This window comes from Falco punctatus (assembly GCF_963210335.1).
Source record: "Falco punctatus genome assembly, chromosome: 2".
Lineage (NCBI taxonomy): Eukaryota > Metazoa > Chordata > Aves > Falconiformes > Falconidae > Falco > Falco punctatus.
Window position 1 is genome coordinate 12,081,208 of NC_137581.1, and position 13,484 is coordinate 12,094,691.

The 13,484-nt window shown below is 38.6% G+C and overlaps 2 protein-coding genes across 3 annotated transcripts in view; one reads left to right on the forward strand and one right to left on the reverse strand.

Annotated features, from left to right (window-relative positions):
• The window catches only part of DEUP1 (deuterosome assembly protein 1), a gene marked incomplete at its 5' end in the record, with an annotated part of 36,349 nt that extends 31,256 nt beyond the window's left edge, over nucleotides 1-5,093 (forward strand). The window contains one exon of the mRNA XM_080376079.1: nucleotides 4,611-5,093. Within this exon, the coding sequence (XP_080232205.1) occupies nucleotides 4,611-4,781 (171 nt within the window). The remainder of the gene's footprint in view (nucleotides 1-4,610) is intronic.
• A 6,981-nt stretch (nucleotides 5,094-12,074) lies between these two features.
• The window catches only part of SMCO4 (single-pass membrane protein with coiled-coil domains 4), a 28,560-nt gene continuing 27,150 nt past the window's right edge, over nucleotides 12,075-13,484 (reverse strand). For both annotated transcript variants that reach the window (XM_080375637.1, XM_080375638.1), the window contains exon 2: nucleotides 12,075-13,154. In XM_080375637.1, coding sequence (XP_080231763.1) covers nucleotides 12,844-13,023 — 180 coding nt within the window. In that variant the 5' untranslated portion in view covers nucleotides 13,024-13,154 and the 3' untranslated portion in view covers nucleotides 12,075-12,843. The remainder of the gene's footprint in view (nucleotides 13,155-13,484) is intronic.

Consider the following 13,484-nt stretch of genomic DNA (forward strand, 5'->3'; position numbering starts at 1 on the left):
AATCATCACTTGGATTGACATTGGAAACCACAGTTTTAGTGCAGAGGTGATTCGACAGTCTGTTACTCTAGAGTTCTGTCTTCAAATGGAAAGCCATTGCATCAAGGAGAAAGAGCAGAAAAAACATAAAGTATGTTGTAAACCAGAGTTCTTTGATGGAATTTTCAGGACTGACGTTTCACCTAAGTGAAATGTCCAGTATTTTCAGAACTTCCGAAGATGTTACAAGGCACCATTTTCCTGTAGAATATTTGTAGCACTAATTGAAAACATCAGATTTGGAGGTGGTGTCCTAATATCAATATTATTCTGTTGGTATTTAGGGAAGAGAGAAAACATTCTTTAGGGTTTTGGACAAAGACATCTCTCCTCCCTGTAGAGAATCTTCAGACAACTTTAGTAAATGTCTCCACTGGAACCTCTGTCCTTTCATGTTCTTACTTAGATGTTACATGTGTAGTGAAAGTCAGTCTTGCCTTAGAGTAAACTAGGAAGCTCAGCTGGAATTCACTGGGAATTCCCATAACCCCAAAAATTCTTGTTTTGAGGCTTTCCAGATACAGGGAAGTACTTTTTCTCTGAACAGTACTTTGGGCTGTGCTCTCTTTTTGAGATGAACAATTTCAGAAGATGGCTGTCTAATCCATTCCCAGTCTCTGGGAAGACTATTCCATAGAATAGTCCAATGTCCAGTTTCAGAAAATAAACAAATAACTAAATAAAATAGCCAATAAGATTATTTGCAGTTTCAGAATTCTCCATTTCTACACAATTTCTCCATTTCAGAAGAAGCAGTTAGGTATATTGTGCTTTCCGATCTGGATCTTTAACTTCTAGTCACAAATACCTTCTCATGTTTCTCTTCAGATGATGGACAGATGTTGTCTGTTCTTGCTTTCAAGGCTTGGAAAGACAAGAAAGACTTAAGCTGTAGCAAGGAAAATTTAAATCAGGCATTAGGCAACTTTCTAATATTAAGGATAGGAAACTGATTAATAAATAGATTGCAATGGAAATTTGTGGAAATTCTGCCGCTGGACATTATTAGGAAGGATTTTGACAGTCTTGGTCATATCCTGAGGCATGCTGTAGTCCATACCTCTCATTTTTAGGTATTACTACTACCTAGCTTATTAGATACTTAGGCCCTCTAAAAGTCTTCTTGTGTCACTTGGCAATTTCCTAGGCATGCCAATTTTGATCTTCATATATGAGCAGAAGCACGCTGAAGACAGGCATCTGTGCATACTGCCTACGATGTATTGCAGTGTAGGGTTGGAGGAAACGACTCCCAAGAGCCCCCAGATTTAATCACAGCGAGACTGAAAATAGCCAGGCCAATTTCGAGTCTTGGTGTTACAAGAACTTTCCTGGAAAGCAGAAGGGGCTAAACATGAGAAGACTTTAACACACTAGGATTTGACCACTAAATGTTAAAATACCCCAAGTGTTAAAGCTTTCTTGCTGCCCTGTTGAAGATGCATCCAAGAATGCTGGTACAGCTCATGGGACAAGAAAGAGATTAACTCTAGGCAAATTAATTAGGCAGTCTGTGAGAGAGAATAGACCTAGCTTCCTGAAGTGCTTCACCCCAGCAATTGAGTTAATTCATGAACACTTTGGGAAGTTTTTGCTTAAGGGGAAGACATATTTAGCACGTTTCATATGTGGAAATATGCATCTTTATCAGGTACACTCCCTCATTTCCAGTAAATGATGAGGCAAGAAAGTGGTTCTCATTACTGCTATACACCGAAGAAATATGGGCTCAGCTAACACTGTAGAAATGAAAAAGTAGAGTCCTTGTTTCTTAACTACCCAAACAAATTAGGTTGAAAGCTTACCAATGAACCTGTTTCTATCCAGCTCCAGTTAGAAAACTAAAAGATGTAAGTGTTATCTGAGGAGAAGAAATTCAAAACTAGGGACCATGAATCTCATCTGAGACATGGATTGAAGCAGTTTCTTTATGATAGTTCTTCCTCAGGCACTGAAAGTAAAGACAATAAAGAACATAGTGAAAGAACAGACCAGAGGCTTGGAAAGCAAAGCTTAGTTGCTAACAAGAAATGTTGCCTTTTAGATCTGTTGAAATACAACCTTCTCTCAGAGTGCATAAAACCAGTGCATTAGGGACCTATCTAAAATGATAGTGACGTCTGACCCTCGGGTAAGATGTAGGGAACATGATCTGCTTATTCTAAGTGATAAACATTCTTCTTTCAACTCTGAGGAAATTTAGAAAAGTCTCATTTGGAGTTTACAGTGTATTTGAAGAAAAAACACTGCAAAGTAAGCACCAGTTGAAGCAAAGGACACTAGCATTTTAGGAAGACAGCTTGATCGTAAGGCCAGTATATTTTTAATGGCAAGTCAGCAATTGTAAACATTGTTATAATGAATCTCTGACAATCTCTCATAACTTGATATAACATTTCTGAAGAATAGCACTTGTGTAAATCAGCTGTCCGTATGGAAAAGCCTGATGTGACATTTTTTCTCTAGGTGATGAGACTTATTAAATTCATATTCAGATTCACATTTTCTCAGTTTCTTATACTTCTCACTGGAAGTATTTTATTTGCTTATTGTTGAATCAGTGATTTCAGAACTGGTATTCATAGGCTAAACACATGGTGATTCTTTAAGTTAAAGCCTCCAGATCCAGTCTTCTTCATAATACAAAAGTCATCTTCAAATACTTCATAATAGTACTGCCAACTCTATTATTGAATCCAAATGTCACAAGGAGATATATCTGTGATCTAGCCCATGAAGGAATAAACGGGCATGTAGCCGTGGCAGTCAAAATCTCAGGAACAACTCTTCACATGAAAAAAATGATTTACTGATGGGAAATCATGCATGTATTTATGAGGAGAACCAGAAGGCAGGTGATCTCTCTCCAGAGTTTCTCAAACTTTGGAAGATGAACATTCTGTCTTATCCCTGCTAGTGCAGGGATTGATAGAAGAGTGTTGTGGCATGAAGTGACCTTTGGATTCCTTATTCATACATGGCAAAATAAATCATTTTTTCTTCCCTGCCCTGTTAAAACACTGATCTGGAGGGACTGAGAAAAGGAAGATTCTGCTTTATCTGTGAATTTCATTTAAGGAGGCCTTTGTATCAGGAAGCCTGTCTCACTCTAGAATGATGGTATCATATTCAGAATTTATTTCCAGCTATTGGTTACTTATTGTACTTTGAAAAGAAAAGGGGTTTCCTATAGAAAATCTCTAAATTTCATCTCAAGGTCTGCTGCAGAGTTTGAAAATCATAGTGTTTTAAAGCATTCCCCTATTTAGTATCTTTTGGCCTGAAAAGATGCTAAAGGGCAGTTTTAAACCATGCTGAAAGTAAAGACCAAATCTGTCTCTAGTTGCCGTGGAAATAGAGAATACCCCATTCTGATACAATGGAGCCGAGAATAAAAATCTACAGGTGTAATAGAATTGGCCTTTTCCACAAAACATTTGAATATTTAAATCATTTGAAGCCATTCCTATTTGATGTACTGACAGATTAACTCTCCTTTTTACATTCTAGGAAAAACAAAACCAGAGATTCTAGGCTAATAACTCAATCAGTTATTAAAACTATTTAACATATGGTTTAATTAAGATAGTAAATGTCAATCATCTTTCTCAATATATGATCATATAAAGACAGAAAATTATCTTTCTCTTACTCAGTATTACAGCTTCTATACTAAGTTCTTTTTCTCAGTCGACTCAAAAATTCATGTCATAAAATTGTATTTATAAAAATAAACATGGAATTTATTTAAACAAGCATAATATCTTTAGGCAAAGAAAAAAATTTTCTTTCTTTTAATAAAGACATTCCAATGAATGCATCTTAAGTATTAGCAAAAGAATTAACAAAAGTTGCTGCTTAAAAATTTAGAGCTTGTTCCAGCAGAGACTCGCTTATGTCCTTTACTTTATACAACTCCACATCCCATGACAACCATTTTAAGACCGATTTTGGAATGGTTTATGTCTCAGTCTACTAAACACTTGTTAAATGGGAAGAAGATTTTTCAGTGAACTACTTGCAGCAAATAAAATTTAGTACGTTCTCCACAATGTCAGGGCTTGAAGTTGATAGTACAGAAATGAGCATAGGTTTTCTTGCTTTCCTCAGAAAGCATCATATCACAGAAGCAGACAGCTAAAATTATACTAGGCAATCATCAGTATCCAACACTAGTTATATTCTGTAATTCCAAAAACCAGATTATTGTCTTCTGTCCTTGTTTAAATCATACAAGTGACTAACATAACCTCTAGCTGATCCAAAGATTTTTGAGGTTCTGAAGCAGCTTAGCTCTGTCTATTGGGATATTTAAAGTTTTAATGGAAAATCTACATCCTAATGCTGTGAATATCACAGGTATTTAAAGATCAGGTTCACATTATGTCATTTAGGCATCTGAATGCCTTTAAAAATGTGTGCCCAAATTCATGTTTTCTTGGAGAGATATAAAGCATCATAGTGTTATTAGCTGCTACAGGTTAAGATGTTTTTCAAATCTAAAATTTGATAATGCAAACACATAGTACTTGCTGGTTTTTACTAACCATGATTTTCTATTGATTGCTCAGTCTCTCCCTGAGATGTCCTTCCTTGCAACAACAGAAAAGTTCCTTCAAGAGGAAGAGAAACATACAAGACAGTTTGAAGAACGTTTAAATTTGCACCTTGAAGAACTGCAAAGACATTCTGAAAATACTCTAAAAAAATATGCCAGGATACAGCAAAGCAGGCATACTTAAGCCAGTTACACAATTAAGAAAATAAAACCAAGTAATCACCCATGAGTTTCTTAGAACTAAAATCTGCAACCAGCTGCTTAATGTATTTAGGCATATTGCCAATAGCATGTATTTTTAACACCAAGGATTCAATAAGATAATCATTACCCTTCAGATTTAGGTATGTTGTAACATGACTATATTACAAAATAATTTTTTTTACAGTGCTGTAACAGAGTCTGTGCTGCACACAATTTAACTATGCAAAACCAACCTGTCTATTTTAGTGATGTACTTTCAATTCTGTGATGTACAGAGGGCTAATAAGTGGAATTATTCAGCTTATTATCAGCTGAGATATAATCAGCTGAGAGAAATTCTCTAGATTGCACAGAACAGGAATAATAGGGGCCTTTAGCCATGTCATAGCTCCTCGCACAAAGAGCTTATCTATGCTCTGGTTAATCTTGGCTATAGAAATAGCCCTTGGGACTCTTGAAATGAGAACATTTGAGCTCTTTCTTTCTTACATTCTAAGCCATGCAAGTCTGTGAAAGGAACACAAATAGAGAAAGCACCTATTTTGAAACCACCCATATTGCCCCTTTTACCAGACCTATACACTTCAGGTGGGGCAGAGCCTGATCTCAGGTGCTTTATGTGTGTTACATTAATAATCTGCAATTTTTAAATCCTGTCTTCAAAAGCATCTGTTTTGGTATTGATGTTTTGATACTATGTTGGCTCATACTTTAGCTGCATTGGAGCAAGGTAAAGAACCTTTAACTTCAGACAGCTTGTGATCAGTCCTAGGTAAGGGCCTAAATTCTTTATATTTTTCCACAACAGAGGATCCATTATAAAACTCAGCAGAGTTAATTCAACTTCATGTGCTGAAAAACTGCATAATGTTGAGATTCCTTTTATTTGCAATTCATACTGAATTCTATTGCTGTGCAAGCAAAACAGAAATTACAGACAGTGTTGATGAACCACCAATTTCAGTGAAAGAGATACTGAAGAACTGCTTTCCAGCATATACTGTTGCCAACTTCCTGGAAAAATCTGGATAAAAATAATACCAGACTGCCAAACAGCTCCAGTTTGTGAATAAAAGAAGTCTAATTAATATTCAAGACCATAGCAAAAATGTAAATTGTTTTTGGAAGCTATATTTCCATTAAGACAAAATACACTACATCTCACTTACACAAAATACCAAGATTTTAAATACCAGTTTGGCTTGGTTTGCAATAAAATGAGTAGTGAAAATGAGGCCATCAAAGAACCTTTTACAGGAAAATTCAGGAAAATTACTAGACTCAGCTGGAGGAACAAGGACTGAATGAAAAGATAATGGAAGGACATCAGAACAAACTAAATATATGTACATCCTCAACTTAAGGGGAGATGCATCTGGGAATTTTAAAAGAACTAATGAAGAAATTTAGGAACCTCTGGAAATGAAGCTAAATTTTAAGCTGGGAAAGAGCTGTAGAAGCAAAAAGTCAGCAAAATGTTGACTTTCAGAAGGGCAAAAGAAAAAAAATATGGGATATTATTCAGTTAGCCAGATTTTTTTACCACTGCAAGATTTAAACATTCAACAAGACAGTATGCTCCAGATCTTCAAAGAAACAAATGTGTCTGAGTCCAGTCCAGGCCTGAGGATTCCTCTCATGATACAGGTCTGTGTGATGATACAGAATAAATGAATGAAATTATCAAAAAATGATTAAGATTTTTTTTCTAAAGCTTTGTAAGATCTGGTCAAGCTATTTATTAACTTTGGCCAATGAAATAACAGAGTGAGTTTCAGCCTGGCTTTTGTGTAACACCGTATGATATACGCCCCGTGAAAAGCACTGAAAGCTGCAAAGTACCTGTGTCTGAACAGCCTACTTGTTTACTGTTGCTTCCTGCTCAGAGCATATTATGCCACAAATGTACTGAGACAGTATGGATCAAAGTGCCATTTTTTTAACACATACTTACCTGAAAGGTCACGCTTCTCTTTGCTAGCCAAAATCAGCAAAAGTTGTCCATCTGACAATCCCCAATTTAATCGAGCCCATTGCTGCCAGAGTACAGTGGGAGCCACACTGCTGGTTCTGAATACGAGAAATTTGACTGAACTGGTGAGAGGTTTCTGAAGGAAGATACATATTCCTGATGTTGTGCCAAAAATAGTTTGTACAACATGTACCGCATTTCAAGTTACTTGGAAAACTTAAATTATGATGGACAGCAGAAATAATAAAGACTGAGAAATTATATACCTTATGAACTGGGACTGGAGATGCATGTGTATTGTCAAAAAATGAATAATCAGAAGGGTCCAAGGCTATAAATATCTGAAAGCACCTATAAAAATGAAAAAAAAAAAAAGTATTATTAATTCTAAGTTCATTTGACAGGACAAGGTGCAACGGTCAAGAGCTACAGATTACCCAAAACATACAGAAAATTTCTATTCTACTTTGTGATTACCTGGACAATGGAAAATTGTTGTAAGCTGCTGGACTTCTTTTATGATTTTTCAAAGCTTTACAGAAAAGGAGTTTTTTTGGCTCCCAGTTGAAAGACTTGTTTTAAATAAAAAGAACAATGGTTCAGGCTGCCACCAGCTTTTTCCACTGAAGAAAAACAGAGGTCATGTTCACACAGTTGCCAACGTGTTTCATCGAGATACAATTTTGAAATAGTTGGTGGCATAAGAGCTGCCAGACCATTGTGTCTAATTCACTTCCCAGAACTTTGATGGTGCTGTCAGGGAAACAACAGCATCTGAACAGAAACATTTAGAAGTGGCTCACGTGACAGTTGGGTATTTAGTGCATTTTATTCCTACCATTTCTTACTGTCTTCTTTTTTGTATGGGAAATGCAGGAGTAAAAGAATGGGAGAGTGTCAGGCAGTGAGGACTCTGAACCATGCAGAGAGGAATGCAAACAGTAGCAGCAAAACACAGTGCCAAATGAACACAAAAATGGACAAATGCTATGAAAAATCACAGGCACAGCTTTCTTGCTTTTCCAATGGGTAGACTTCAACAATGGCTTTAGCTTACCCAGTCAAAGGCTAACAAATCTCTGCTTCGACAGATACTACAGAAAACGTCTAACCCCCCAGCCTCACAGTTCTGGCTTTATCATGTTATAACTGATTATAATTCCTAACTTAACAGTGGTACAATAGCGCACAGAATCAAGCCTGCCGCCACTTAATAATTCAAAACTGGACTAACCACCACCAGTGGGAATGAGAAAGAAGTCATCAACAGAGACTGCTTAATGAGATGAGGCCCAGGTGATTTTACATCTATGGTATGTCGTACCAGTCATCAGCGTTTTATTTACACAGACAGCTCAGGTATGTGCTGAACTGCATCCAGACCTGCTGCTTTCTGCCCACGGGTCACGCAGAGATCAAACAGCTGGAAGGAGGCAGTGGGCACGGGGTGGGGGTGGGGGAAGTCCTTGGCCTGTATCATATGGATAATGGGATTACATTCCCATCGGGCTTTACAACCTACAACAGCCAATGATATCATTCACAATCACTTTTTTTTTTCCATTTAATTGTATGCAAAATAGCTATCCACCAGATTTTACGCCAACTGCCTTGTGCTAGGGAAGGTTTCTTTTATTCTCAGACACAGCGGTCTGCTGAGAAAATGCTATGTTAAAGATTGTTCATAGCAGAGCTCATTTGAATTGGCCAAACCAATGTGGGAACTGTGTGTTGTTTTTTCCTCACTGCAGGGTGCAGGTCTCAAAGTTCACAGTGTTGGAGTTACTATTTAATCCCATGGACACCCTCAAACCATAAATAGGCTGCAATGTAACGTACTGCATCTATGTTTCCACTAGTGGATTGAGCAACGCCCCTCCGCACTGATACACTGTGCTCCAGCGTCCCTTCCTAAACCAACAAACCGATCACTTTGTTCCTCTAATCTACTCTTAACCAAACTGCTAGGGGCTTTGAAACAGATTATCAAGAATGTGTTTGCCCAGGTACCTGACAGAGACCATGTTTGCTTGCCTAAACCATCCTGGCACTCAATTTGCTGTGACAGATGTAGGATTTACTTTACTTGATATGAATCCTTGTGCTATCCCAGATGGAGCAAGAAATCCTACAGAAGTCCTGGCCCTTGGTAATCCTACATTAGCACTGCAACAAGATATTTTTTTGGTTCAAACTTTTCAACCAAGTGAAGGTGGCGCACAGAAGACATCAGCTAACAGCTCCGTGGGCAGTGATGATGAATGATGAAGACACTCGGCTGGGATGTGGATATCAGGACTTTGCTGGTGCACGGTGTGTGAACTGGAACTACCTGCCCTGGTAAGAAATTCTGGTAAGAAAACATCTCTCTGTTGCAGGTCCAAACCAGCAAATCACAGTGCAGGCTCCAGTTCACATCTTCCAGAGCTACAGGAACGTTCAAACCTGTACACATACCCAGCCAGACAGCAAACAGAAACAGTCTGAAAAAAAGAACAGTGCATGTTCTCTGCCGTATGTATTTAAAAGTGCTGTTTTCTGAACATCAGAATGTGAATAAGTAAACGTTTTCTTGGAGATGGATTGAAACAGAAAACCAAGAGCAAATTTTTCTGAGCTCTGAGAATGTGTAGTTCTTCCTTCAGACCACGGGCAGCTTCACTGGCTTCTCTCACTTGGTTTTGGGGAGCTGGGGCTGTGTATAACACGGACGGGCATTCACCCATTGCAAGAATAATTCACATGATTCCTTTATTTTGTTAGAACTTCAAAGACATTTATAGAGCTCTATTCAAACCTTGATCTTTAAGTATTTGGCTTGGATTTGATTTATGCTTTGAAAAATCAGTTTTAAAAAATGGCTTCCATAACTTGATTTATCAGAAGGCAATGGCAGGTTTTTAATGACTTCACCTGATAATGAGCACTCTTGGAAACCCTATCATAAGACGCTGCTGAAGAAGTATCTCAGCGTGAGTTTTCTGGTAAAATGCTTGTAATAAATCATTCAATTTTGCCCACAAGCTACTGTATGCTGGGAAAAAGGTTTGAAACCCTGTTTCTAAAACATTTTTGAAGGCAACTGACAGTCTGAGTAATACATACAATCCTAAAACCAGAGACACAGTTACACCTTTGGCTGAGAAGTTCACAGGAGTTGACATTTGGGCAACTGCCATAAATTTACTTCCCGATTATTTCCCAGTGATTTTTGACAGTTTCTGTCTACAGAGGCTTCGTACCATTTTCCCAAATGTGCATTCTCACACCCAATACTAGTAATAGGGAATTTGGTAGAAAATGTCAGAATCTGACTTGTTTACTAGAAAAAAATATATTCTTTTATTTTTTTAAGAGTCAAACTGTGAAATCAATTCTAGCTTCTGCATAAGGAACAATTCAGAATGTGTAACACTATTTTCCTCTCAATTAGCACTCAGTAAAATTGCACATTTCAGGGAAATGAAATACACAATGTCTCTTATTAGCATTAAGCTATAGGTTCATATTAAGAAACCTTTGGCTCCAAAAAGATTATTATTCTGACTTGAAGAATTTGCAGATGACAAGAGGCAGAGAGGGCATAAGAAAAAGCAGCAGAAATGAAACATCTCATTAGAGAAGTAATCTTAAATATTACGTAACCCAACTGACTTTTTACCTATGTAGTGGTTATCAGCTGTTAATTGGTCTTATGTGTCACAGACTCAACTCTTGCAGAAAATGAAGGGTGGTAAAAATCACATAAGGACGTGAACAGTTTCAAGGAAGGCTCTCCGAATTATAGAATTATTGCTTGGGCTGACAAAAAAGCCCTGCAGGTGAAGGGACTGAAATAAACCTGCTACCCAGAGATGGAGAAGTCACACGGACTTTGTTAGAGTCATCAGAAAGTACCACAGAATGAGCAGGGACAGGAAAACCTTGGTTAAAAATCTACGGAAGAGAAAGATGATGATGAGGTATCTATGGAAAAAGTTAGCAGAAATTTTGCTTCCATTCAAGATGCCCAGGAATTCTGCAGAAGGCACACATTTAAACTACACACACTTATGTTCACTTCCTCGGGCACTAACTTTATTCAAGCTGAACACCCTTCAAAAAGGGGCAAACCATCAGAGCTCCATGGCAGCCATCCCTGGCTGAGGATAAAATAAAAACAGGACAAAAAGGATTTTGTGCCTAGGAGACCAGAAGCAGCTGGGGGATGAGACAGACTAAGCGATTGCTTTTATAGAGGCATCACTTCAGATCTCCCCAGTCGAAGGCAGCGGCTCTGAGTACCAAAGCACAGGTAGTTTTCGGTCTCAGTGCACGGCTCGGGGAGCACAGGAGCTCCACCGCCGACCTCCTGCTGGTCACCCGGTGAGTAAACACTCTTCTGGGCATACCACCATGACCATCTTGTCTGTGCAGTCTATTTGCATATATCCCAACTATGATGCCGGGGGTGGGGCAGGCAGGCAGGAACACAGCCGAACAGTTCATCCAAATTTCCTTTTAGCAAATTTTGTGTTTCAAAAACATCTTAGTCTGCAGGGCCAGTTTAATTCTAGGCACTACTGACAGCAGTGGCACAGCAAGCGTCATGAGCTGCGGCCACCTCAGCATCCTTGGGTCCCTGTCTTGTTCTGAACTGGGTTTGTTCATAGCTGGCCATAGCCTCGCCCCACGGGGAAGGACACACCTTAGGGCGAAGGCTGCAGGAATTGCATTTCCTTGCCTAAATTGGCTTTTTGCCAGACGGCTGTGGCTGGCAGTACCATTCTGCACAGGAGTGCACGGGAGGTTCCTGCAGGAAGCAGACTTTCAATGGCACGTGTATGAACAGTCCCATTGAGTTCACTGGGACCATCCCTGTGCCGCAAGACAGCACGCGAAGCAAAGATTCAAGGGGTCTTTGACTTTTGGCACAGAAGTACTTCTTGCTGTGCTTCACTGCACTGCACCACCACATTCTTCCTTGCCTGGCCTGTATTTAAGCAGCAGTCAAGAATTCTCAAATTCTCCCCTCCCCCCCCCCAAGTCTTCTGGCAGGTTACTACTTACTGAGTGCCTTAAAATATTTGGATGAGAAAGGCCTGTGGAAAAATACAGTATTATTGAAGTATTTTGATCAGAATTTATTGCTTGATTTCCTAGAATAAAACTGGCAGAGCTGTGCTCACAGCTTGCTTTAAGTGAGGGGGAAAAGGGGGGTGTCACAAGGACAGCAGCTCACTTCAGCAAACAGGTTAGAGACCAACGTTATACTCATGGCACTTTTCCTTTCTTAAAAAAAATAATTAAAAAATCAAGGGCTGTATCCAAAATCACCTTTTTATTGCCACTTACAGAGATTTAAATATTTAACATTCAGATAAACAACTATCTGTGTTTATGCAGTTTGTTATTTCACCATAAACTGGTAGAATCTCCCTTCCCAACTTCTGTAAGACTCCTTCCAGCAGATCCTGAAGTATTCACTTTGCACGTTGGCATCTCACAGCAACAAGAAGTTCTTTTTGAGTGAACTATATAGCGTTTAATGAAAAAAATATTACACAACGTAGGCTTTCACAATAAGTCACATTTTTTGCAAAATAATTTGAAGATTCCAAGTAAGACTTCTCTCTTTTATTCAAAAAATAAATATATCCTTTATGAATCAAAGCACTTCATATGACATTAAGTACAAAGAAGAAATGTACTTCTTTGGAAGTTCTGAAATAAGACATAGAAGAGCTCATGGGAGCAATATTATAACAGTGATAAAAGCTGAAAGCAGATTTTTTACAAATTTATAGCAGAACAAGATTTCCTTTTACAATATATAGCTTCAAACAGATTTAAGAAAAACACCATTTTAAAAGTCTGAAAGGCACATGAACTGAACCATAAAACGTACTGGCACATTCAGTAATACGTTTTATGTTACATTCCTAAAGAGAATCTGCAGGACCCTAACCAAGAGAAAGACTGAAAATACCAGCAAGTTCCTTTGTGAAGTACTGAAAGAGTGGCAGAGAGTTCCTTTTGGCTCTTGATAAAATCAGTAATACCCCAAAGCTAGGAAGTCTGCAAAGCTGCATCATTCAGTTGTATTTGGACGAGTCGCTACATAAACAAAAACAACAATCAGCAGTACTACAACAGCCAGGGTGGGAAGCACCACTGTGGTGATTTGTTGCCGAGCCTCTTGCATCGCCTGTTTTCTCTCCTTTTTATCTTTGGAGGTCTCTTTTTTGGGTTTTCCTCTTAGCTGCCTCATTCTCCTCTTAAGATCTTTTGTTTGCCAAAATGGGGGAACAAGGGAGCTGAACAGCAGAAAATAGTCCCAGATCTTTTGAAACAAGGGGTTGAAGAATTCCTTCTCCTTCAGGTGGTTGGCTGTGCAAGAAACTGCAAGAGAAGGAAAAAAAACAATTCTTTTGAGCAAGTTCTACACATATTCCAGTTATTAAAACCATTTGCAGCTCCACTTGGGAAATCTTTTATCCAACAGGCACCAGTACCTGTGCAGCAATTTCAAGGGAACGGAATCACAGTGCGCTCGCTCAGCTCATCAATAACACTTTCCCCATAAAAACTACAGCAGTTCATCATGGTGTGTGTGTTTGTCCAAGAGCACTGAACTTGCACTCTGTTAAGCCAGAAGCAAAGCCCAGCACCAGACGTTTTATCCTCCAAGGCAAACAAGATAACACAGCTAAAGACTTAACAAAAATAATA